General features: G+C 44.1%; 1 protein-coding gene across 3 annotated transcripts in view; it reads left to right on the plus strand.

Annotated features, from left to right (window-relative positions):
* Positions 1–26413, plus strand: part of PAPPA (pappalysin 1) — a 235384-nt gene that overhangs the window by 75609 nt on the left and 133362 nt on the right. For all 3 annotated transcript variants that reach the window (XM_040531640.1, XM_040531638.1, XM_040531639.1), the window contains exon 2: positions 2036–3104. In XM_040531640.1, the coding sequence (XP_040387574.1) occupies positions 2242–3104 (863 nt within the window). In that variant the 5' untranslated portion in view covers positions 2036–2241. The remainder of the gene's footprint in view (positions 1–2035; positions 3105–26413) is intronic.

The raw sequence follows: 26413 nt of genomic DNA on the forward strand, positions 1-26413 counted from the left end.
AAACAGAATGGACTTCCACAGAATTTTAATTTTCCAGAACTGGGTGTATTTTGGAACATCCCATGTCCTCACTTTTGTGCCCTGGCTTGCATGGGTGCCATACCTCTATATAGGGCACGTCCAAATATTTCTCTGGGGCAGGGGGGAGAATCAATAGAAGGCAGTCTCCCAGAGGAGGAAAGCTTTGTGTCTCTCCTGTAATGCTGCCGATCTCTCTTCACACCCAGAGACAACTGTTTCCATCCTCGCCCAGTTGCCAGAGACCCCTGCCTGCTATACTGGGATGGCAACTTTTTATGTCTCATTTTTATAACTTCTTTGTTTATGGCTTATTTGGAATTTGCCAACTGTCTTTGGAAACCACCATTGGAAAATACCTTCATTTGAGATTCATAAAAATGCAGACATTTATGGGCTCTAATACATCTCAAAAATGAATGCTTGCTAAAAGTATTTATTCCATAAAGAAAATGTAAAAACCCTCAAAAAACAGGAGATCCCTGACTCTAGAAAGTCCCTGGTAGCTTGGCTTTCATATAATGAATTTCTCAGGTAAACATCCATCCCAGCAAATGTCATTTTTTTTTTTTTAGCATTTTTGTTTTTTTCCTTCCCTGTTCCTCCTCCTCTCCTTTCCCGTGATCAGAAGTAGCAGTATAAACTAGAAGCTGGTCTCGAGAAGGTTTTGAACTGAGTGCGCCCTACAGATGAATAAACACATTACCTTCCGAACCCTGGGATCTCTCTTCCAAAGGCAACAGGAAAAGGGGGAGCTCAGAGTCCCTAGCAAAATACCAGCATGCAGAAAAAAGCCCTGTTTAAATTTTTTTTAACTTTCCCATCAGAAGACTTTTTTGCGGGGGGAGGAGGAGGAAAGGGGAAGGGTGTGAGGAGCGAGGGGGAAGGTGGGTGCTGGGAGAGGGGAGGAAAAATACAGTGAATGCTCCTGTAACCTTTGCTCTGTTGATACTAGACAAGACTGCACTGTTAATGAGTGATTGTTAACAGATGGCTGTTGAGCAACTTAGTCAGAAGCAGAAGATGTTATTTGGTTGTAGTGCTGGGAGGGTTAGGGTGCAGGGGTGAGGTAAGGGGATATTTAGTCTTTTCATGAGGACTGAACTGTCAGAGATTTATGATTTTCGGTTAGGCTTTAGGAATGGAAGGCTTGGGGGAAGGAGCGCTTTCTACGTGCTGATAGTAGGAAGGCCATTGGCGCTGAAGGCTCTAACGATTATTTTTTCAGTCAAGGGGTCTCTGCAGCCCATGGCCTTTGAGAACTGAAAGATGGAAATGTATGTCTTTGACTTGTCAGACCTTGTGTCTGACACAGACCACAGACCTCGTGGCTGGGAAGGAGTGGGCTCTTTTCATCTTTTGGAGCTGAGGACCAATGGAGGGAGCTTTAGGTGTAGATCTGTGCTTTGTGTACAAGAGAAACCCATTAGGTACATTGGCGTGTACCAGTGCAAGCCGTTTCTTTACTGGTTTTTAATGGGTATGAATTTGAAGGCAGCCTGAACACAATGCGTTTGATCTCTGCAGGATTTGGGTGCTTGATCCTACCAAGGTTATCCCAGCCATTCAGTGTCTCTCAAACTGTGTGGTGGTTAGATGTCATGCTTATTGCCCCTGTGGGCCTTGCTAGATGGAGGGTGCAGTGCTGTGAGTGAGGCTACCAAGGGCTGCCTCTCGAGAGCGTTATTTTCAGCCAGTGAAGTATGGCTTGAATGAATATAAGACAGTACAACTTCGTGCCGATAAATTTGCAAAAGGATTTTGGTCTTTGGTCAGGAGAGGGGAATCCCATTCATACATGCCACTGGCAAATCTTCACTTTTAATAGCAAGTCTTAACATGACCTCCCACAGTCATGTTCTGGATGATTTAATGCCTTTCGTGTACGCTGACTTTCTAATGTACATAGGTGAGTGTGTGTTTATACGTAGAGAGAGATTTATACAATTTAAAGACTAAATTCTTTATTTATTCTGTCATCCTTATTTATTCATATTTCTTTTTTGGGGGCACATAGGACTTTATGACAAATGTTCTTACACCTCCCGTGACCGAGGATGGGTCCTGGGGATTAACACCGTCAGTGACCAGGGGAATAGAGACCCCCGCTATTTCTTCTCTCTGAAGACGGACCGTGCTCGCAAAGTTACCACCATTGCAGCACATCGCAGCTACCTCCCCAACCAGTGGGTGCATCTGGCTGCCACATATGATGGGCACCTGATGAAACTCTATGTGAATGGTGCCCAGGTAGCCACAAGTGGGGAGCAAGTGGGCAGCATCTTCAGTCTTCTGACCTTGAAGTGCAAGGTGCTCATGGTTGGAGGAAATGCCCTGAACCAGAACTATCGGGGCTATGTAGAGCACTTCAGCCTCTGGAGGACAGCCCGGTCTCAGAAGGAGATCTTGTTGGACATGGGCCAGGCAATTCACAGACAAGACACGCCTCTACCTCAGCTAGTTCTTCAAGACAGTTTACTGAATGTGAAAAACACCTGGTCTCCCATGAAGGATGGCAGCAGTCCTCAGAACAAGTTCAGCTATCATCATGGCTATTTGCTGGATACCAGCCTAGAGCCTCCTCTCTGTGGACAGACAGTCTGTGACAACACGGACGTCATTGCCAGCTACAACAAGCTCCCCAGCTTCCGCCGTAACAAAATAGTTCGCTACCGTGTGGTAAACCTCTACGATGACAAGCACCAGAACCCCACTGTCAGCCAGCAGCAGATCGAGTTCCAGCATCAGCATTTAAACGAGGCTTTCAGCCGCTACAACATCACCTGGGAGCTGGAGGTGCTGGAGGTGAAGAACTCTTCCCTTCGCCACCGACTCATCCTGGCCAACTGTGATATCAGCAAGATCGGGGATGAGAACTGTGATCCCGAGTGCAACCACACCTTGACTGGCTACGACGGAGGAGACTGCCGACATGTGCGCCACACACTCTTCAACAAGAAGAAGCAGAATGGTGTGTGTGACATGGATTGTAATTACGAGAGATACAACTTTGATGGTGGGGAATGCTGTAACCCAGAGATAACAGAAGTCACCAAGACATGCTTTGACCCATATTCTCCTTACAGGTAGGCAATTTCTTAAACGAGATTTTTATGTTCATATTAATGAATATCTGTCTAGGTATTGATCAGCCTGCTGGCTGCTGAACCATTATGTTATTGACGTTACAGGCTTTGGCATTTTTTCTTCATTTGTTTTTTTCCATAGTATTTGGCTCCCATTGCAATTACCTGAATGCAATCTCAGTAATGGTCTTGACAGTGTCTTGCCATTGAATTGGTTTTCCCTATCTAGGCTAAACAAAGCTAGTGCTAAAGACTGAAACAGACATTGTCGGAAGACCCATCAGTTGTTGGTTATGAGCAGTATGTTGAGGTATTGCACAGATTATTTTAACCAGAGACTCTTAGGAATGAGGATTATATGCCATAGGAAGCTCATATGTATTTGGAGAGTGAAGAGCCCTTCAGGCATGGAACATAAATACTCTTAGGTATACTTTAATTTTGTAGGTACCTTTGAAGGTAGGTAGGTTATTCTATATTCTGAATGCTATGTGAGTGCTGATTTCCTTAAGCACTGCTGTGGAGGGGCTGCTGAGTCCAGGGGTTATGAGGAGGGAGGTGGGAACCAGATTCTTGGGAGTGCTGTTGCACATGTTGGGTGGGTGACTGAATTCTTTTGTGTTCCTCTATGTAAATATGAAAACAAGGGTAGAATCATAGAATCATTCAGGTTGGAAAAGACCTCTAAGATCATCTAGTCCAACCTTTAATGTAATGCCACTTTATCACAAGTGGGAGAGGAGCTTTCTGTGGATGGATGTGAGTTTATAAAATCATGAGGTGCTCAGCTAATGGCTTCTTCGTGTTGTAGTCTGAAGAGGGACATCCCCGAGTAACTTCAATCAGTTGAGTAGATCATAGCTACAATTACTTCAATGTGCTTTTGGGTATTTTCAGAGAAGGTCAGTGTGTTTAAATAAAAAAAAAAAAGTTCCTGTGGATGAGTTAGTGATATAAACACACAGAAGATTCGCTCAGAAATTCTGCAGAACTCTGCAGAAATTCTGATATCTGTATTCCATTTTAAAGCTTTTGGGGGCAATTTCTGGAGTCATGGTGGAAAACCATAAGACAGTCAGAACACCCTGTGTTGTCAACACTGAAATTCAGGTTAAGAAGGAAAGTATGAGCTGTTCTGGAGTTGCTTTAATTATATCAATTCAGGCTACATTTGTAACTTACGTAGTAGAAAGAAGTTTTTAAACAACATTGTCATCTCAACTGGAGCTTAAAATACACATAATTAAGCTGCAAAGAAATGCTTCCATTCTTCTTTTTTAAAAACTCCAGTGAGCTTTTTTAAAAAAACATCCCTATAGCTCAGCTGGACTTCAGTTACCAGTGAACAAAGCTCAAATGAGGAGCTACTTTAAACACTAATTATTGAAAATACTGAAAGGAAAAATACCAGTCTTTTAATACTGTTCAACTGGAGAGGAACACAACTGAGCAAATATCATCAAAGGCATAATGCAAATTGGATTGTTTTAACACTGTAGTTCTGAGAACTCGAGGTGTTAGTTATAACAGCTATGACAATTTTTAGAAAAATACATTATTTTTAATCTGATAGTACTCTTTTATCACTTGTACTGTGACCAGCATAATACCCATACAAAATGAAACAAGAAAAGCCTTTTAAATTCTAGTTTTCAGATTTAAGACTGTGCCTTATTGTTATTCTGACATACAGAGATATTTCTATTCCAAATGCAGTTTCTTTGCTGCACAGACAGATTGGACTTGCACAAGCCCAGGCAAGGATTTTAATTCAAAAATTTGAAGTTACCTTAACATAGCATACCTGCTTTTCATATGCATTTGTATGTTCTTTTTGGAGGCAGCCTCCTTGCTGAACTTGTCTGGAGAAGTCGCATTCATGGTGTTAAGCTCACAGATCTGTATGTTCACGTTGGCTTGAGAAGCACCTCCTCTGTGACACGCTTAAGTCGGCGAGGGAGGCCTAAACGTCCTTTTGCACAGTGTAGAGCCTGAGAAAATCTCTAGTTCCTCCAAAGCTTTTTTTTTTTTTGCAACATTTAGATTTCATTTGTTTGTCTTTGTGTAGAAGTTGTAACGCAGCTTCGATCATTGGCAGTGAAGCCAAGGTCAGCAGAAGATAGTCTATCACTCTGGAGCCTTTCCCTGCTGGCCAACGTGCTCAGCCTGAGCTGATACCCACCACTGTGATGGGTGTTCACACTCAGTATGGCAAAATACAGCAGTTGGGGCTGTAGACTTGATCAATGAGGTTTGAAAGGCTGACCTCTGAGTATTTGGGCTAACGAATACAGGTTTAGGGCAGTGGTTTTGTCAGCAAAGCCTTAATTGACTAAAAGGGGGAAGATTCAAACCCTGTGTTTGGCTCTGGCATTGCCCTCAGCACCATCCCCTGAGAGCGATTTCTGTGCCAATTACTGACTCAGTCAAAATGTGTGACTCAGTTGGCACCATCTGGGCCCATTTTGCATCACCAGCCCCTCTTGTCATCACTTTCATTGGCAGAGGCCTCAGTCCCCTCTAGTGCAAGCCTTGCACCACATCAGTGAAGACATCTCCACAGCCACTGAGAGCTCACATCTAATTCCAGGTGTTTCCTCTGCCAAAGCTCAGTCTAACAATAGCAGAAGGAAAGGAAACGAACCCTCAGTCTGGGGAGGCATCAAATAAAGTTGGGGGTGAAACGGATGAAATGGTACCAGGAAAAAGTTCCCTGAGCTTTGTGCCGTGAAGACTCTTCAGTCTTCTCTGGTACTGGGGGATCTTTAGATGCTACTGGGTTTTGTTCCTTCTGTATTCTTAGTGTCCGCAGTTGTGGCCAGCTGTTCACCATGTGGAGTTTATTCCTGAAGTAATTTTGCTCTTTGGAACCAACCAAAAAGTGCTAATGCTTGATTAATGCTGTTATAAACAGGAACCCTCTTCAGTGCCTCTTCATCCCCAAAAGGAGATGGATTCATTTCCTGTCGCTTTCCTTCATGTGTCAGTCTCAGTGTGGCTGTCTCAGTCCCAGTCCTTCAAGCCTCCATCCTGTGATCTCCTAGAGTTGCTATGAACCTCGGTGCAAAAAACTCTGTGCGTGCTTCTTGACTAATTGCAACCCCAGACGTGATGGTACCGGAACAATTTTGAGACACCTCCAATCTGCATTAGAAGTTTCTTGCGGCCCCCTTGGCACCTTGGACAAAGTCCTCAGGTACCTTGGTGGTGTCCTTCAGCCACTGTTGTGGTGCAGCTCTCAGGCATTTTTTCTGTCCAACCTTTCCTTCTGGCACCTCCAAAGCTGAGATGCTGTGCCACAGTCGGGTAGCTGGAGTGTTGGTGCATAGAAATGTAAGTACTGTGACATATCTGCAAAGTTTGCCAGAGGGACAGTTTAGAGGGACAGTGCTGATGGATGGGGACTCTGCTCTGGGAGCTGCAGAGCAGAAAGCTGTAAGCATTGTGGTACCAACTAGATCATCCCTCGTCTTCTTTAGTAGCCTACGGGAAGAAAAACAAGACTGGTTATCATTATTCACACAGCAGGCTTTATCTGAGACATCTGCTTAACTTCTTTTTACTAATTACATGAGAGTGGGACAGAATGTATTTGGTCCCAGCACGAGATCTGCAAAAATTGTTCCGCTTTTCTTTGTTTCTGCAATTCTGGGAAGATGAGAACATGCTAAGATCATACATCCTGTCCCAATACAAAAGGAAGGAGCAAGGATAGACATACTTGCCAGAAAGGCACATTCCTTTTGTTGTTTGGGATACTGCTGGTTACAAAATAGGGAAGACTTTTAGCTCATGACACCTACCATGGCTCTTTTTCAAAAAAAAAAACAACTTGAAACAAACAGCAAGGGATCATAGGAAATCATCCCCTGTAAGTGCCATTTGATGTGGCAAATTCTTGCACCATACTATGGTTAACTGAACCATTCCTTTTATGTAATCCTGGGTTTGCACATCAGACTTCACCACAGGATTGCATATCCAGATAAGAAAGCCTTCGTCTTGATGACTTCTTAGGAAAATGCTGATGAAATTCCTGAAACAGTAGAAGCTACTGGAGTGTCTTCAAACTCCCTCGATTCAAAGTACTGAATGCTTGCTGGAAATCCCTCCCAGAAGAAGTGACCTTGGGGATGAGCTTTCCCAACGTCCCCACGTGTGCCCTGGAGGCTCACACAGCCCTTCTGCTCGCCTAAACAAGGGGCAGAGAGGAGCTGTACAGGCCCAGAGTCTGTTTGCAGCATCTGCCCATGGGCTTGGTGCGACACGGAGCTGGAGAGCTGGGGTCTGGTGCCGTGCTGCTGCCATCCCTCTCTGTGGCCCCTCCAGCTCTGGTATCGTGCAGCTCGGCACAGCTCCACGCTGCATCACGTCAGCTCACTCCAGATTAAGGACAGTGGCACATTCTGGTCATACGTGAAATAGGCTCTAACTAGACATCTGAACAATCTGTAGAAGCTTCCATTGTCATTTTGGACAGCAGTGGCTATGGCAGGGCCTTGTGTGGAGGGCACACCGTTAACAGCTGGGGGGGTCTGGCTAAGCCACAGCCTCAGGCAGCCTCAGGCAGGTAACTAACTGCATCGTTCCTCCGTGAGCTTCTGATCAGACCAACCTCTTCGCTGTTTTTTCCTTCTCTTCCACTGAAAACCTTTTCACAAGACTTCTTTGCAAAACATGGTCAATTTACTCTGGAGGAGGGAGGCACATGTAATGCCCTTTTCGAGGAGCTAAGAGAGTTATAAGAAATACTTCTTGATTCCCAAGGAAGAATTAATTTCAACCTAATCCAAAACACTAAAAAGAACAGAAGAAATTCGTCAAAGCTGTTCAATTCAGGAAGCCTGAAGACTTAATCCCCTGCCTTAAAGAAGCCATCATGCAGCTCTTGACATCAAGAATTCTTGCATTCACACAGGTATCAGAGAGACATATAGCAAATATCTGAGTTTTTGTCTAGGGATTCAGTGCTAAATGTCCAGTTCTTTAGTTACCAGCCCCAGGGCTCTTTGGAAGGTGGAGAGATAACACTGTCAAGGACAGAGTTGCTGTATCTTGGTAGTTTGCACCCAAAAGCCAAGTCCCAACAGGAAATCCTCTGTTCTCTCTGTTTATTCTGTCCTCTATTCCAGATGTCAGGGATGTTAATCAGCTGGGAGGAGTTGCATCTGTTCCCATGCTAGGAACTGACATTTATAAGTCTAGTATTGAATTCTGATATAGACAGGACTTCAGTGCTAAAGAAACTATTCCTACATCTACAATTGCACACCCTAGAAACGGTAGGAGTTTGCTCGATTTAGCTTGACCCACAGTCATCTTTTCCAACGGTATTTTTCAGGAAACATTTTTTCCCCAAGACTCATACGACTCATGGTTTCTTTTATGGACATTATCCATTATTTAAAAAGATCATTGTCTGATCAAACTGCAGGATGCTTGGAATAGAGACAGCCTATAAAATCTATGGAGTAAACTATCAGAGATCATTAAGAATCCTTGTGGGAGACAATAGATTAAAGTATTATTATACTCTCCAGTGCTAATGCAGACCCATTTGGCTCTGGAACCCCACCTGGAAGATTTGCAAGCACAGAGTCTGCGGATTCAGCAAGGACTCTGCAGCACTGCGTCTTGCAGACCTGGCTGCCCGGCAGACACCGCTCATGCTCCCCATAACTCCTCGCCAGCCTCAGTTTAAACAAACAAGGTGGAGTTCATCCCCTCGCGTGTTCTGAAAAGCAGCGGTCTGCATAAGGCTGCTTTATGCTCTTTGCTGATCAATGCACATTACACTGTCTCTCACACCCCCCCCTCAGTTTGATCATGTCCAAAATGCCTCTTTAAGTGCTGTGCAGCTGTGCTTAATCACCCCGTTTTTCTCCCATATCCCTTTGGGTGCAACCTCTCGTCAGCAGTAGGTGTGAGGTGCCCCTTGCTTTTTTAATTAGCAGCAATCGAAGCCTTCTGTAAATTCAGGAGGTTGCACCTTTCACGCAGAAAGATGCAAAGTACAGGCTATTTCTGTGCCAAGCTTAACCAGGTGCAATACTTCCATTTGCAATTCCAATCCTGTCTTTCAGAGTTCTTCTCTGATACGAATTTAAATCAATTTCTTGCAGGCCATAGCTGCCCTTTGAGGAAATTCGGAGCAGCCACCTCCACCGTGCTCGTTTACACCATCCAAGAGCACAATGCATTTGACTTTGCCCCTCAAGTGGATTGCTGCATTTGGACAAACAGTACTTCAGCTGTTTGTTTGTTTTTCCTAATGATCCCTTCACTGTTGCTGCCAGTGGAAATGTACAGAAATCTTTTAGGAGAGAGGATGCTGACTTGTGCTGTGTCTCCCATGACATCGCTCTGTGCAGCTCTTCAGACCCTCAGCATCTCTGCTGCCTTCACGTGGGGAGTTCGCAGGGTTCAGGAGAAGGTGTGAGAAGAATAAGGTGATTTTTCTTTATATAGTCTCAGCTGAAAATGTTGATGTGAGTGCAGACATTAATACTGGCCTAGCATCTCTGCCTTTGCCCAGTATCTGTGAACTCAATGCTGGGGGAGAAAGCCAACCCAAAAGTGTGATTACTTAGAAAACAGCAGTTTCTACAAGTAGTCTATGTTTTGGGTTAGAAAAATAGCCTTTATGCCACAGAGGACCTGTCTGTAGCCTCAGGAGATATGATGGAAAGACTGGGAAAAGGGATACAAGTTCCGAGCAGAACAGATTAAGCTGTGCTGTGGTGTGCAGAGTGATGATGTTCTTGACATAGCTGGGAGAGCTGAAGCTTGCAAGTAAGGCAGGTTTTGTGGGAGGAAGGCAGGATGTCTCTTTTTTAAGCCAATTAATAGTGTAAGGACAAAAGGTAAGAATAAAAAGAAGGGTTTACGAGTTTTAAGTCTTTTCCTTTTTTTCCCAAATTAATCAGTTAATCTATAAAAAATGTTTGTCTCAATAAATCATTGCTTATGATTTCTTGTGGGCTTTCCGCTCTTAGTTTGTTGGCCTGTTGGAGGATTTCAGAGGTATGAGAAGGTGTGTGGCAGGGGATTTGTGTGTGTGTGTATGTTTAAATTTGATAGCTGGAACTCAGCAAAGAGGGGATTAAGTAAATGGAAAGGTGAGGGAAAAGAGGAAGGTCCTGGATGAGATTGAAGGAGAAAGGATGCAGAGGCAGATCTGTAGGCAACAGCATGAGGCACAGTCGGTGTCTATTGCCCCTTGCTTGAACTTCTTTGGCACCGGCTCCTGATGCTTTAAGTCCCTGTTTGCCTCCTCCCTATTCTCTTTTCGTTCTTTCCCCAAGGCAGTTCGGTCCTTGAGTACGGGCTCTCTCCTCTGCCCACCCGGGGCAAGAAGGGAATGTCGTGGTTTATCTCCTCATACCTGCAGCAGGAAGAACTGATGGTCCTTCAGACACCCCAGGGCCAGGGCACTGTGGAGCTGTTCTGTCACCTTGCCGCTAGCCACCACCGAGATATGTTTGTGCAGAGATCACTGAGAAGTAGGATGGCAACGTCCCCATCCCACAACCTGGTAGGGTGCTTTGGCCAGGAACACAAAACACTGCTGTCAGAAACAATTCTGTGTGTGCCGGCTGAAGTGGAGTTACGGGACCCACACACGGCAGAGCACTTGCTTTGCTGGGGTCAGTGGCATCCTGTCCTTCAAATCTGTTCTGAGTACATTTGCACATTTTCAGTTTTGGAGTTTCCCAGAGTAACTCAACTGAAACTACCTAGTTTGCACACAATTTCAGCACCCCAAATTAGCATAAATTTGCAAGAAAGGGCTTTCAGGTTCATTAATAATGAGTGGGTGGCTACACCATCAGGGTACTTGTTCCCGGTTTCCAAAGGGATCAGGGAGAGCTGTGCTGAGGAAACTTGTTGGAGTACTTAAATGTTTGGGGTATGAAAGTCTAATAAACCTGCAAAAAGCCAGGAAATTTGGAGTGAAGGCTGAAACTCCATACCTGGTGCACCCTACTGGGTCTTTGTATTTCAGAACACGTTGTGTTTGCTCACTAAAATATCGCCAATATGGGGCTCTTTAGGGTGGGGTTTCACCTTTAACTCTAAATTTCCTGGCATGTGTGAATTTGAAGTACATGCTTAACTTTTCCCTAGTGCTGTTTTTCATTTTTAATTTCCTTTTTCTTTTAAAGAAGGGACCCTGCTAAAGGGACCCCTGCTAAAAAGGGACCTCACTGAAATCAAGATTAGAGATTCTGGCCTAATTTGATCTTTCTGAAATTCTTCAGGAGAACTAGGTTCAGTATTTTTTATTTCTACCATTGTTTTAAAGACTCTTGTGGCCAATCCACCCTATTGAAAAATACTGATAAAATCTGCACCCTGCAGACCAATTATTTTGGAAGGTACCCAGATGTTTGAGTAGTGTATAACAGAGCTTGGGAACGGTGGACATCTCATGAAGATTCTACCTAGAGATCTGGTAATGGCCATTGATTCTTGAGCTGTTTGTAATGAGATATGTTATTTCCCTTAATTCAATAATTGCAGAATAAACCCACTTGTTGGGTTACATCAGTGATAGTAAAACAGTGGAAATAGCAGTGGTTTGGAATAACAGCAATGGCAATTACCTGCAATGCTTTTAAAAATAATTTTGGCCCTAGACATTGAAAAGATGCGTCATCACTGATTTGTGTGAGGGCAGCTTCAGCAGAATTGAATTACGAGGCTTTGGAGAATAAAATTTTTTCTGCTGCCTCAAAATTCATCTTTTGAGCTGTACTGACAGTAGATAATATGGAATAAATTTGCTTCTCGTGCTACATCCTTGTAGTGTCAATAAATTGAGGACTTGTGAGAAGCTGTGGTAGTCGTTTTCCCCAGCACAAGACTTCGTTTTTCAAATCATTGCCATCAGCTTTGCAGGGAGAATTTATCTTAGTGAAACATCCCTTGGGAAATCTGAAAAAACACGCTGAAGTTACGTGGCATTGGCTTTGTAAGTGCCTGCAGCCTCAGACCAGGTGTGCCATAAGTGCTGAGAGCTCGAGCCTGCTTTCCAGAAGAGCTAAGGCTCCCATACTCCCTGCAGCTCCTTGCCCAATGGCTCTGGCATTGTGCAGACTTTGTGGGGAAGTCCTTGGAAATTGGCAGTTCCCAGGGATTTGCAAGAACTTAAAATTCAAAGGGAAAATTGGGGAGCAAAGCTGTTGCCACCAGGTGCTTTGTCACCAGCAGCTCCTGTGCGATGGGACAGATACCCTATGGTGCTGAGATGATGGGAAATTCCCTGCATCCTCTGCTGAGCTGAATATGTCTCAATCCGACACGTAAAAGCCCGTTCTCGCTTTACCAGGAGACAATATTCCTCTCCTTTCACGCTTTGCAGCATGGCCCCATCAACATCCTTGTGTGTATTTCCAGCCCTGACTTTGTAATACGGATCACAGCTGGTTGGTTTGAATTTCCCCAGAGTTACCCAGGATGCTGCTGAAAGCACAGGAAGAGCAGAAATGCTTTAATCAGTTAAATCAATCAAACAGAAAAAAAGTAGACTAGACCTTAAAATTTACCCCGCGACCTTTGGTGCTAGCTGCGATGACGTCTTTGTTCTACTTCTTTAAGTGCGAGAGTTTTACTGGGACTTGGCAGAAGGGTGGAGCGAGGAAGACACGCGAGGGGGGTTTGCTAAGTTAAAAAAAGAAAAAGAAAATGTCAGCGAGAAAATGGAAATACCCTGATGTTTCTCCAGCCTGGTGCTGGAGTCGGTCTCTCCCTCCTCTTGCAGGGAAGGGGCTCCTTTTCCGTTAGCTTGACTATGGCCTTATTTAATCAGTTTGCTCTGACATGGAGCCAAGAAAGGGCTTTGCTGTGCGATGCTGGGTCCTGTGTGCGTTCAGGCATCCACAGCTGCTCCCTAGCAAGGGTTGGCTTTTGACTACTGAGGTATTTTTTTATAGCCACAGAGGGCAACTATTAATAGATGAGATTTACCAAAACACAGAGCTACGCAGCGTGGTGTGGAGGGGAAGAGGGAAACCTGTGTGATTTATGCTAGGAAAATTCCATGTCGAAATTACACTGAAAGACACAGTAAAAGTGAATATGCCAAGAAGGGGATTTAATCTGTTACTCGGGCCTTGCCAGCATTTCTGCTCCCTTAATGATTCGCTCCATCGCATGAAGTATGTTGCTGAATTACTTCTTCAGCACTGAGCAGCACAAATTATAGTAAGGATAAAGATAAGACACACGGAGTGAAAATATCGGCTTTTCTGAGATTTGATTAGGCTGAGAAAGAAATGCCAAAAGGAAGCAGAGGCATTCCTGACCCTGAAGACATTGCAGTTTGATCAGATGCGGGATTAGGGGTAAAATGTGAAGAATTCCACATTGTGTGGTAGGAACGAGCTGATTGGGAACTTGCCTCTTTGTTTATCGGGTCATTTATAATTTCCGTGATACAATGTAATGAGACTTGTGCCCCTGTCAGGCTCGCAAACAGTAGTTGTGTATTGAAGAAAACAGGCTAGGGAGCACTGAGAGAAAGGAATGAGATTGTCAATTTAAGCTTCTTTTGCAGTCAGAGCTCAGACATTGATTAAATAACAGAAAATCCAGAGGATATCAATTAATAGACCCATTACTGTCATCTTCTATTCAATTTCTGTGCACTTTCCAAAGGCACAAAAAGAAATTTTATGCCCAAAACAAGACCCACTGACTACGAGTAGTATGTGGGTATCAAAAATTTCCCTTTACATTTGAAAAGCATTGCTTTAAGTTATTCCGCATTTGCTTGATTTATTTATTTGTTTTGTTTAATTAAAATAAGATAGGGAAATATTAATTGGTGAGAAATTCTAAGTAAATAGAGAAATATGATGCACTCATTTGGAGAGGAACAGAGGTAGACCTCCAAAAGACCAGAGCGCAGTTTGTTTCAAGTAAGCATCGCGGAGCATGAAGATGTTTCCAACTGTCTGAACAACTTCTGTTTGCAAAGCTGGCTGAGAACACTTACAAAAGGGTATTTTTCCGTGATCTGATTTTCATGAGCTTGGTGACGCTCTATTTTGTATTCAATTCCAGTGAGCACAAATGGAGACAAATATAAGAATGCCTGAGATGTACTACAAAATTACATCAACATTATGCAAAATACCTTAATATGTTTGTACTTGATATTTCTCGTTAAGGGCTTTTATTTTAGTTTCACGTATGGCTTGATTTCTGGTAAGGACTAATTCTGTGTGTTGCTGATTCCTCCCAAAACATGTAGTTGCGACTTTCCTTTATCGCTGAGGCTAAGCTTTGGCTATTTGTGGCTGTTGCTCAGTTAGTTCCTAAGGGGAGCAGTCATGCCATCTGCTCGCAGCAGGGATAGACACACAGCATAGGCACGATTCAGAGAATTAAATCTTACAGTCTTTATAATGGAAGGAAGGAGGTAGGTACTTCCACTAGGATGCAGAGTGCCGAGGTTAGAGGCTGAAAATAGGTGTGTAAATGCCACACACGATTTACATCAGGCTTCCCCATCACACTGCATTGCTTAGCAGTCATTCAATCATCTCTATTTTTACATGTATAATATTGTTCCAAATGTGTGTTATGCTTTCTGTCTGGAGTAAGTTACGCATCCCAGGCTCTTTGAAGTCCGTAGAAAGATTGAACTCCAACAGACTTCAGTCTTTGGCTTGGGTCTCCACATCCAGAGCACGAGTGAGGTTGACAGCCTTCCTGAGACAAAGGGCAATAGCTGAGAGGGGAGCTCCTACAGAACAGCACTGTGCTAGAGTAAGTGGAAGAAATGTTTTGGGTAAGGATTGATGGCAACAGTTCACAGCATTATGAAAATTACTTCCCTTTTGCCTCCAGCCTTTTTACCACTGCTGTGTCAGTGCCAAAAACCAGAACTCACTCACTAATTCTTCCAGAATTGATCGGTCATGATAAACTTCCAAACACAGAGTAAAATGCTTCTGTCAGCCACATCAGAGTTTTTCTCCCAATTTGCCTGAAGATACCTGTGCTGTTTGATATCCCCTCTGCTCCGACTTGGATTCAGGTAAGGGACAGAAGTTCCTGGCTTCCTCCTCATCTACTCAGAGTTCCTGTGATAGTTTTACTTCTGGGGATAGACTCATTCATATATTTTTGCCTCAAAATGTCTAATTTTGCCTTAAAAATGCAGGCTCACCTTTGTCTTCATCAGACACAAAATTCTTTTTAGAGTTGTCTGGGAATGATAGCCAGATAACTTCCAGTTTTTGATCCAGAAAATGGTCAGCAGGAGATAGACCAGGGGTTGGTTTCAGCGTGCCTCCCTCTGCCCCCAGCCCAAGTGAAGGAGGCAACATCTCAGACTTTGCAAAGTTCTTGAGATGTCCCGAGTCAGCAACAGAGGAGCTGCAGAAGTGAGGGAATTCTCCCTCTCGGTCTCTGACAAGTAGATGCAAGACATTTCATGCTGAAATACGTTTTAAAAACTCGGGTTTGTATAATTAGGGGTCTGTGTGTGGGAATCAGTGGACAAAAATGACAACCTGCAATTTTTGCTGGATCTTTTGTGGAGCTAGGTTAGCAGTCATCAAGATCTTAAGTCCTACAGTAGTTGTTAGCGACACGTTACCGATAAATTACTGCAGTAAAACAGAGTGAAAGTTGGTTGAGATGCATGGTTGAGATGTGCAAGTTGAGTGACGGAGGGTGAAGTGTCATGAGGAAGACTGCATGGCAAGGCCTGCCTACCGTGGGGATACTCGTGGCAAATATTGGTAAAGAAATGAAGGAAAATCAGTTTTCCCTCTTTCGTCTTACTATCTGACAATGGATAACAGATCTTCGCCTTCTCGTAGCCCTTTGTTAGGGGGTCTGTATTTGATTCAAGTGGATCCACAGGCTTGCCGTGCCAAAACAGGCAATTCCTGCACTCATGTCTGTAGGCCAAATATATGGGTATGATTTCCTCTAGTTTACTGTTACATGCTGGATCAGTATTGTACCTTTCATAATCTGCCAGTCCAATTTTGTAGGGTCTTGGGAAATGTGTCCTCCAGGGAATGCTTACAATCAGTCTTAGGCTTTGGTCTGATAGAGCCTGCATTGTGCTATATGTGTTAGCAGATCCATATGTGAGACAACACAAATGTCCTCCCATCCACCCAATAACCTTGGCTTTTGATGTGTCTGCTGCCCTGTTGCCTTAAGGGGTAGAGGACCTTTTCTGCTTGACATGTCCTTCAGTTCAAGAAATGCCCACTCTCAGAGGCACACATACATCGTGCCTTTTTCTTTACCTTGCATCTTTGCAGAAGATGCAGGTCCTGGGGAGGTTTAAATTCAAGGAAGACTGATAATTCCCGAGCGCTTGGAAAAGGCACATTTACATCTTTCCTGCTGCTGCTTGTCAGGGGCTCAGCAGAGAGAAATGAGGGGCAGGGTTTTGATGTTAATGAGTTAATTATCTTAGAGATGGCTGTTACAGCCGCTGCTACCTCATGTTCCATCTCCCAACAGTAGTCTCTTGACAAAGTCATCATCTACTTAGTCCTCTCTCCCTCACCTTCTTTTCCTTTCTTTCTGTCTTCCAACTGAAGAGGAATAGAGAATTAAAAAAAAAAAAAAAAAGTTGGATTTAGAAAATATACTGTCTGCAGTATTTTCTTTCTGCAGCTCTGAACTATTTCAATTGCAGGTGTGTTGGTGTTTCTGCCAGATCACCTGGCAATTTACTGTGGATTCTGGGAACTTCAAAGCTAAATGTTCTTCTGTGAAATTTCTGTTTCAGTGACTGACATTTTCTGTTTCCTTGTAATCTCTTTATTGCTGGGAAAGAACAAGTGTAACCAGCTTTCACGGATCTCATAATATTTGAATCTGACTATTAATTTTTTATTTTTTTCTTAAAATATGTGTTCAGGACTTCACTGCTGAAGAGAAAGACTTATGGGTAGGACTCACCAGTAGCCCCCACAAAAAAGAGAAAATAAAAAGAGCTGGTGAGTTCTTTACTGAAACAGAGAGAAAAAAATCTCACCAACTTGAGGCTTTTAGTGCCAGGGCATAAGGTTTTCTTGGTTTCCCTGGAGTGACATCACCAGACGATGTTCTTTGCAATCTCACTTTGGTGTCTCCTGCTCTTTCCTGCATAAAATGAAACGAGGAAACTTCAACCAGTCTCACTCAAGTCAGGTTTTCATTTCTTTCTCAGAAAAGAGGAAAATTGGGATTATCCTAAATATAAGCCATTGATGATCTGCCCACTGCAGCAGGACCAACTTTGTGCACAACCCTGCCAGAAGGTTAAGAAATGAGATTTGTAAGTTCATGAGTTATAGAAACAAAAACAGAAAAGAAGCGGCATCTCCAAAGAAAAAGTGATGTTTTGCAAGATGCATATTTGGGCTGATTATTTTGGCCCATCATTTCCAGAAGTATCTGTAATAAACATGCTGGGTCCTTTGTGGTTATATATGATTTTATTTTTATTTTTTTGATGATGTCGGCCTGAGTCCAAGTTTCTTTTTGTTCCAATAGCAATGTACATCTCACCTCGTGGCACGGGGTTTATGCGCAGGGAGGATTAATGTCAGAAAGGGAGATGAAAGGAGCAAAGAATTTGATCTTTCTTTTTTCATACTGCATTTTTTACTGCATGATATTTAGAGGAGATGCTAAAGGAGTAGCTCAGCATCCAGACCCCTCAAGGTCCCAGCTGCACACCCTGCAGGGATGGCACGAGGTGCCCCCTTCCAAAGGGGCTGTGACTAACGGTGAGCTAACTGCAAGTACCCTGAGACCACAGCACTCCGCAGCCTGACCTGCATTCGGCTTCCCCAAAATCACCCATGTTCCCTGGTTGGTGGTTCACCCGAGCGTGGTCTTTGCCCTTCCATGTGTAGTCAGTGTAGGTGGGTGCTGCTGAGCCCAGCGTGGGGCAGAGTCGGTGCAGTAGGGTAACCCCATGCTTTGGGTGTACCCTAAAGAGGGGGCATGAGGAGCTCCTCCGTGCTTCAAAAGCACCAAACCTGGGTTGCTCCAGCCAGGCTCCTGAGGGTCATGCCAGCAAGGCTCTTGGCTGAAAAGGTGACTTCAAGCCTGACCCCAGAGCCACGAGGATGGGGAGGAGAGAGACAAGGCTGGAGCTGAATATTAACAGTGGAAATCCTTAGACATCTCTAATATAGAGAGTTGCTATGATCTGCTCGTATAATTAAAGGAAATTCTGTGTCAAAGCTTCAAGTTTCCTCTTGATCTCTGGCTTCCAGTCTGATTAACAGAGCCTCTACCTAACTCTTGACCTGATTCAAGAGAGTGATGACAGGCTGCATTCCTGGTCTCTGGTGCTTTTCATAAAAAATCAGGTTTGTTCTGGTGACTGAAACCAAAATGTCCTTTACTTGAACTATTGTGCAGTGTGCTATGCACGTATCTGTTGGTTGTTCTTGGAAGCTCTGTGGGATGAGAGGTGGTATGTAAATGCCAAATATTATTAGAACGGTGGCTGCTCACTCATTGAAAGCAGAGCCCTGGTTCCACGAGAAAATCTGTTTATGAACTGAATGTGCTACATCGTCTTTGAAACAGCAAAGCCAAGGGATTCAGGAAGGACCGGCTTATCGTAGGGAGCTCCGACTTTCCATCTGCTGAACACCAGACCTTTAGGACTTCTTGGAGATTGTAAAATATCAGTAAAAGATTGTAAAATAAGAGGGAAGGATTGTAAAATATGATTAGTGGCCACCAGCAGAAAACCTGAAGGATCAGTAACACAAACCACCACTTCTATAAAAGAAAGATGATCCACGGTGTCAAAGAGTGTAGACTCGAGATGTAGTTTCTAATCCCAGCTGCCACGCGGAATGGTTACGTTCCTTTGAGCAAATAATTGCATTTCTGTACCTCCATCTTCGGGTTTGCATGACAAGGGAAATTCTTCTGCTTGCCTGTTTCATGGCTTCTTCAGCCCTGGTGACATTTCTTGAGGGGAGGCCCAGCGCAAGGGTTCTTGTCCCACTTTAGCACCACTTAAGCCCTTGGATGGGATTTGGAGCAGTGCAGAGGGCTTGTGTCAGGGTTTTGACCAGAGTGGAATTTCTCTCTTCATGTTTAGGAAGCGTTTTGAGGCCCGGAGGGGAAGCACTGTGGAAGTGCCAAGCGGTATAATTGATGGTTAAAATAGCCCGAAGTATATGTACCTTCCTATACTGATTTAAAGTCTCGAGTATACATGAATGAGGCTTGCTGCAGCCAAAAGGGCTTTCGGAAAAGCGGCAAAGGAAATCTGTTTTAACAACTGGTTCCTGAAAACATCCTTACGCCACTTCTTTCTTTATCGTTTGACTTTTCTCCTTGTTACAATGGTTCAGCCTGTAGAGTCTGGAAAAACATCAGGGTAACCAGGGCAGAGGGAATATCAGATGGAGATGAGGGATGGATAAGAGACAAATTACAGTACATTTCTCATGGGTCATTTGGCTTTAGGCTTGAAAAGGAGAGAGAGAAAAATCCCAAAGTAGTAAAAGAAACAAAAAGAGACAATCAAAACAAATAAACCTGCCAGCGTTGCTGATTTCAAAGGTCTGCGAAATGTGTATATATGCTTCATAATGCTTTGCTATTTTAAAGCTATGTTTCTTGAAATGTTCCATGCTTTAATCCTACTCACTGTCTCAGAAGTTAATTGTACAGTAAGATCGCAATCCTCTTTGCCAAGGCTTTCCCTTTGTTTTCTTTTTTTCTCCTCCTGCAAGTTGGCTGGCCAGCATATCTTTTCCTAGGTCTGGGGAGCTGGTTAGCTTAATTATTTTTTATAGTTGTGCAAGGAAGCAGGAGTTTTCGGTTCTTGCTGCAAGAGTGAACTCAAATGTTCCTCTGTTCTTGGATGTAAACCTTGCAAAGGAAGAAGGCTCAGGGATCACATATTTATGGTCTGTAGCGCTGCAACTCTATATAACACTATATAAAGGTTATATAAGGGTGGGGGGCTCTGGTACAAGCAGCGGGCAGTGAAGCCAGGGAGGATAAAACAGAGAGAGGGGGGTGAGTACATTGACAACCACCCCAAAGTTTTGCCCAGAGCCCAGACAGAACATGTTTGACATTTAAAATTTTTTTGCATCATCTTTTTCCCCATTCTTTTTCCCTGAGCCTCTACTCTTTCTTATCCTGGCCAGAACCAGCAGCAAAAGTGCCGGGAAAAAAAATCTGTTTTCACTGTATTTCTGAATCTGAGCCCAGGTTTGTGAAGGATTTGGCAAGGATTTACAAACCTTTGAGAGAATCCGTGTGGAGATCTGAGGAAACCCGCCTCCCTCCTTAAAAAAGCAAGTTGCATTGGCCAGAAATTGGGCAAAAATTGGTTGTTTCAACTGAGGTTTCCTTTGAGATTTTGGATTTGAACCTGAAGCTGCACTTTGAGAATCAAATTTTGCTCTGACTAACTCTAGATTTACTGGAGCAAATACATTGCAGTCAGTGCTGATACTTCGTGCACAGCCCAGCGAGAACAGGAGTTGGCTCAAAGTGCGAGCACACTTGAACCGAAACGAAAGAGGACCCAGAGCAAGACTCGGAGCAGTCCAGCCGGCAGGTTTGTTCCAACCTGTTGCTGTGCTTCAGGCCATGAAGTAGATGCTGCATTTACAATATCCAGGAGTTATCTATAGGCAGCTGGATGAAATGCAGCTCTATCATTTATTAGCAGTCTTTTGGTCAGAAAGTCTGCTAGGGCTGGGCAGGGGTGCAGTATTAGGATTGTATGGATGATAATATTGATTTTTAGAATTTGGTAGCCAATCATTTCCTTTATGTATACATTTGTTTGTTCGATTGTTTTCCTTGAAGTCCTATGGATTTAGCATGCAGTAGAAATGTGCTTACTTCTAGGATTGTCTAGAAGTGCTGTTGGAAAGCCAGCATTTCAAGGCAAATAAAATTAAACTGATGACTTCACAATTGTAAAAAATTGCTACTTTAGACCAAGGAGCTGCTCTCAGTCTCTGTTCCAGGATAAAGAAAACCCAGACCCAAATGAGTCCCATCTTTTAGACAGTAAAACTCTTTTCCTGTATTTTTCCTTTTTTTTTTTTTTTTTTTTTTTTCATGGGGTGAGTAAAGCCTGAGTCACCAAAATAATGATGGAATTAATTCAGTTTGGAAAAGAGGTCACCCTAGGATCAACAAACACCCAGACTTTTGTAACTGTGTGGGTTTTTATTTTGTGATAGGGATGGCTCTCCTTGTAGGACCTGCCACTGGTGTCCAAACCCCTGGTCCAGCTCTAGCCAGCTCACGAAGCCTGTTAAAGCATCACCGCAGCAATACAGAGTTCAGCACTGGCTACCAAATTTACCCGAGAAGCTATGTCTATATTTCAGCAATTATGCCAAGACCTTTCTTGGATCCTTATCATTATTTTTTCTTTTCCACAAACATCCTTTTTTTTTCTCTTTGTAATGAGAGATCAGATTTGGGGGCTCTAGAGGACATTTTGCTGCAGCAGATAAACCAAAATTCTTTACAAGCTGCCAAGCCTACATGTGCTGACAGTGCCTGCGATTTATGCTTTTGGACATGACCTACTGACTGCCTGGTTTGGATGCGGTCAGGATTACAGTTAGATATTTGGATGTCAGTGTGAATACAGGCAGCGATCTAGATCTAAGCGGGGACCGAAAACCTTTCGCTTGTAATATTCTGGCTCCACTCTATTTCAGGCTCTTTCCCAATCACTGAAAGATTTATACCTTTATCAATAAATTATCATGACTTTTATTACACTTACACCACTGTCTTAAATTAACACTAAACTAAATGTAGATGAGGCACACTTCCTGCTTCACATGATTTATGACAATCCATCTGAAATGAGGAGTAAAATTAAATTTGCCAACAAAGGCAGATCTTTAACATGAGGTCAGACAAAAATTTGGGAAGTCCACTGCTGAAGAGGGTTTGTGGGTTGTCCTTTTTTATTCAGGTTTTTGATAATGCTGTAGCACTTTAGACAAAAACAAACAAACAAGCAGTAGGAACACTTGTAGGTCTGAAAGCTCTACTGTGTATTTTATGTCAGGATGGAGCTGATAGACAGGAGGAATGTAGCAGTTGTATGGCACTAATAAGCTTTCAGCTTGAGGACTGTCTATCTTTGATGATCAGCCTTTAAGAAGGATATGGGGAGTGCAGCTGAGAAAATCAGAAATGACCAAATGTCTTAAAAATATGGCCAGTGGGGACAGACTGAAAAGATACGGTGGATTTAGCCTAAAACCAAGATGATTTGCAAGAGATGTAATGAGCTTTGAAATAAGTAATTTAGTGATTTGGTAAAGCAGAAGGGAATCATCGAATCTCCCTTTAGGTGGGGAATGGCACGGATAGTTATCGCTTCTGTTGCAGCAAAAAAGATTCAGGCAGACCTTTAGAAAAACTTCCTGACAGTAGAGGTATCGAGACCTGGGTGCTGGGTGGGATGCTGGGTGCTGGGGCAGTTGCAGAGTCCTTGTCATGTGCAGTCCTAGGTCTGAGCTAGATAACAACGTATTTGGTGGAGATGCTCCTGCTGTGGGATGCTGGGCTAGCAGTGGTGGGCTCTGGACATCCCTTCCAGACTTGTTTTTCGGTGACTCCATGACAGAAGGCAAAAGGCAGCTTGTACGCTGGCACCAACGCTGCGTCTCCAAAGGACGAGCCCCCTGTCTGACCACCCGAGACTCAGAAATCACAGGGGGAAAAGCTAAATTGTAATTGCGTGTGTCTGCCAAATGGCCCCATTTCAAGGTCAGCTTTCAGTGCTGTTAAGCCATGGCTCTTGCCATTATCTTCAGGAAGCACATCATTTGTCTCAGAACTGTCCTTGCTGTTCACTGCAGATACTGAATAATCTCTAGGTGGACACTGCACCCTAAAACCTTGGGTCCCCAGTGTTGCTTGACCACATGGCTTGATGACTGCCCCCTGACGTACCAACTGCTGTGGTTTTTGCTGCCTTAATGAGTGTGTTAGCATCCGTCCTGGGGCCAAGATCAGAGCCAGAAGGACCAAGGGGACACAGCTGAGAAGCATCGGGCACACCACGCCAGGAACCACCCCTAGGTCTGTCGCAGGCAGCCTGCGAGTGCTGCCAGCGCTGCCCAGAAAAGCTTTCTCCATGCCTGCTAAATTGCATGCCGTGCTTTAAGGGCTGCCAGTTCTCTGAGAGTACAAATGAAAGCAGGAACACGGGGTGTTGGGAAGGAGAGCAATGTACGGGGTCCTTGTGAGGAGATTTGCTGTGCCCTGCCACGTACTGAACCCACTAGGTAAGGGACAGGACGCTGTATGTCAGGAGGCAGAAAGGGAGGCTGTTTGAGGGTGGCTTCTCAAGAAGGTGATGGTTTGCTTTGTTGTTGTTGTTGTTGTTTTGTTTTAGATAGTGAAATGCAATGCCTTCTATTCCTAAGAAACTCAAAAAAAAAAAAAAAAAACACAAAAGTTTACTCCATAGTGAGCAGTTAACTAAGTTCCTACCCCTTGTTTGTGTGGGGTCTTACAAATAATGCCCTAAGTACTTTTGTTTTTTTGCTGTAAAGTGACACTTGTCTTTGAAGGAATAAAAACAAAACAAAGTCAAATAGAGAATAACTCAGAGCAAACAGTAGAAAACATTTCCTAACAATAAGGGCTTCCACGCAAAACCAGCCACGAGAGCAGAGGCTGCACTGTGGCTGTGTCAGGGCAAGCTGCTCTGCGGCGCTGAACCTGGGGGAGGAGGGAGAGCCCCCAGCCACATACAGAACTGCTCCACGCCAGTGCCCAGGGCTGGATTTAATATGATTGGACCTGATACCTGATACCAACCAAGCTTAAAAGCTGTTGTCAGACGTGCATGTAGCTAAGGGCTGAGGTCTGAGGCTGGGTTTGGCTGTGGAGCTCTGGGCCAGCAGAAGGGAGCTCGTCGCGGTGCTCCCCCTGGCCGGATGGGGCTGTGGGCACGGGGGACGAGCCTGCTGGCTGCGGACTTTGCCTCGCCACCTGGGGACATGTCTTGCGGTGTAGAATCCCCAGCCCAAGTGACCAGGAAATGGGCTGACATTTCCTGGTCAGATGAGACAGACGCAGGGATAATGGCTCGTGTGACGGATGGGGCAGTGGCAAGGCACTGCGGGGTAAGCTACAGGCTCCATTAGGCTGAAACTGGAGCGCTGGATGGGATGCCCGTTACTGACTGAGGTCTGGGGCTTCCTGGGTAAGAGCGAGCTGCTGTACAGCACAGCTTTCAGAGCACAGGAAAAAAACAAACCCGAGCTTTGCATTGGACAAATAGGTCAGGGAAAAGATCTGGGTGGGAATGTACATGTTGCCTGATACGATGTCCCAAATGGCCTTAAACAGACCATAGAATTTCTATGTCTAAACCAGATTCCAGCAAAGGAGACCTTTTATGATGCACTAATAGGCTCGTTAGGCTTTCTTGAGCTAGGCACGCTCACAGCATCGTATGTTTTTTCCATTACAGGAATTACACGTGTTTTGTTGTGCTTTGGGTTTGGTTTTGTTTTGTTTTCCACATAGACTTGCCCTGACAGTTCCCCATTCAGGTTTATATTGGAGGTACCATCTCGAGCCAATGAATTTTATGAAATATGTTGCTGGCACTCACGGAGAGATGCATAAAGGAAATATTCTAATGACAGTTGGAAAGGCTTTGATCCCTTTCCAAGACTGCACTCATGTCTTTGAAATGCGAGTTTGGCAGTGCTGGAAAGGCTGGGCTCTTTGGCTCTCTTTGGCACCAGCCCATGTGACAGACATTATGTCCTCTATCAGGGGACCCACATAACCTTGAGAAGTGTAAGCAATGCTTGCAGATTGCGTTGGGTCAGATAGCCTGGGCTGATAACAAAGCAGCCGCAGCAGCAGGGGGGAGTCAGCCCAGTCCAACGCAATAACCGAAAACTATTTTGACCTGGTAACTGTTGGGTCTGCTGCCTGCGGCTACGTAGTTGGACATGAACTGCAAAAGTAGTTAATTTATGCCTCCTTGAGTGTAGGAATGTGGTGATGATGGATAGGGATGGGAGGTTATTAGAAACATGGGGAGGAAGGAGAGGATGGAATTCCAGCTCATGTTTTTATCTCTTACACACACACGTTCCTTTGCATATATACTCTTGGCTGGCTCGCATGTGTGCACAGCCCAAACCCTTGCTTACACTCACACCTCTGTTCATGCACGCACATGTTCACATGCTTACAAGGGATTTGCCTGAGCTAAATGCTTTAGCATGTTTATGTGTTGGGGGTTGCAGTGTGCTGTTACAAAGGGGGTTGCATTTACTTTCTGCCAAGCATGGCCTGTTTACACTTACTCCTGTGCAGAGCCCTTACTAAAAATCCTCTTAGCGTTCTGCCCTTACACCATTTGAACATATTCTGCTCCTTCACAGACTTTCACTGTCTAGCAGAGAAGTAGTGGTGAGAGAAATACCATAAAGCGAAGTCCAAGTGGCTTTACATAAGACATGAATCCAGCCTGGGTGATGCACTGACATAACTGGCCAATTAGTTAAATGCTGTCTGCAGTAATAACCCATATACAGAACAGCCCTAGAGCTGAAGCACACAGCCTGCATGTAACTGACTGAGAGAGTGATTGTGGCCATGCATCGAGGATTTAAGTGGAGATTGGATTGTTTAAAAATAAGCAAAACGACAGCTGAGAATAAAGAAGTATCAGCGTAAATAATTTGAAACCATAAGAGAAGAGCGAGGATAAAACTGGTAATCTCAGGAGGGGACTTTGATTGTAGTTACTGCTACAGGGATTTGCATAGGCAATAAAGCATCTGTATCCAGAGTCAACAACTGCAGCCTCAAATACATACGGCGAGCCCTTCCTTCCCACAGTGATACAAAACACAAACATTTTTCTACTCAGGGGCATGCAATGCTTCTGCTTCTGTGCTTTTCTCTCTTGCACAAAGTATCACATTGCTCTCACGTTCTCTTACACTTTTGCTCTCTCTTACCGATGCTGACGTGTGCAAACATGCACATTGTCCCCGCATGTGCACACATCTTCCATCACATTTCCCACCCGATACGCTTACACTTTCATTTGGAAATGCTCGTTAGCTCTCGTGTAATTTCAAACTATTGCTCACGGACACACTTAACTACGAGCCCATGTTTGGAAAAGATGTTTTCAAAGGCACAAAGAAGATCCTGGAAATAGATTAAGCACGGCCACAGATCATTGTACAGATACTTGCAGAACAAACTGGAGGGAAAGATCTGTGTATTTTGGGAAGATGTGTTGGGAACAGTGGAGAGATGAGAAATCT

This window comes from Cygnus olor, chromosome 19 (assembly GCF_009769625.2).
Source record: "Cygnus olor isolate bCygOlo1 chromosome 19, bCygOlo1.pri.v2, whole genome shotgun sequence".
In the NCBI taxonomy this organism is placed as follows: domain Eukaryota; kingdom Metazoa; phylum Chordata; class Aves; order Anseriformes; family Anatidae; genus Cygnus; species Cygnus olor.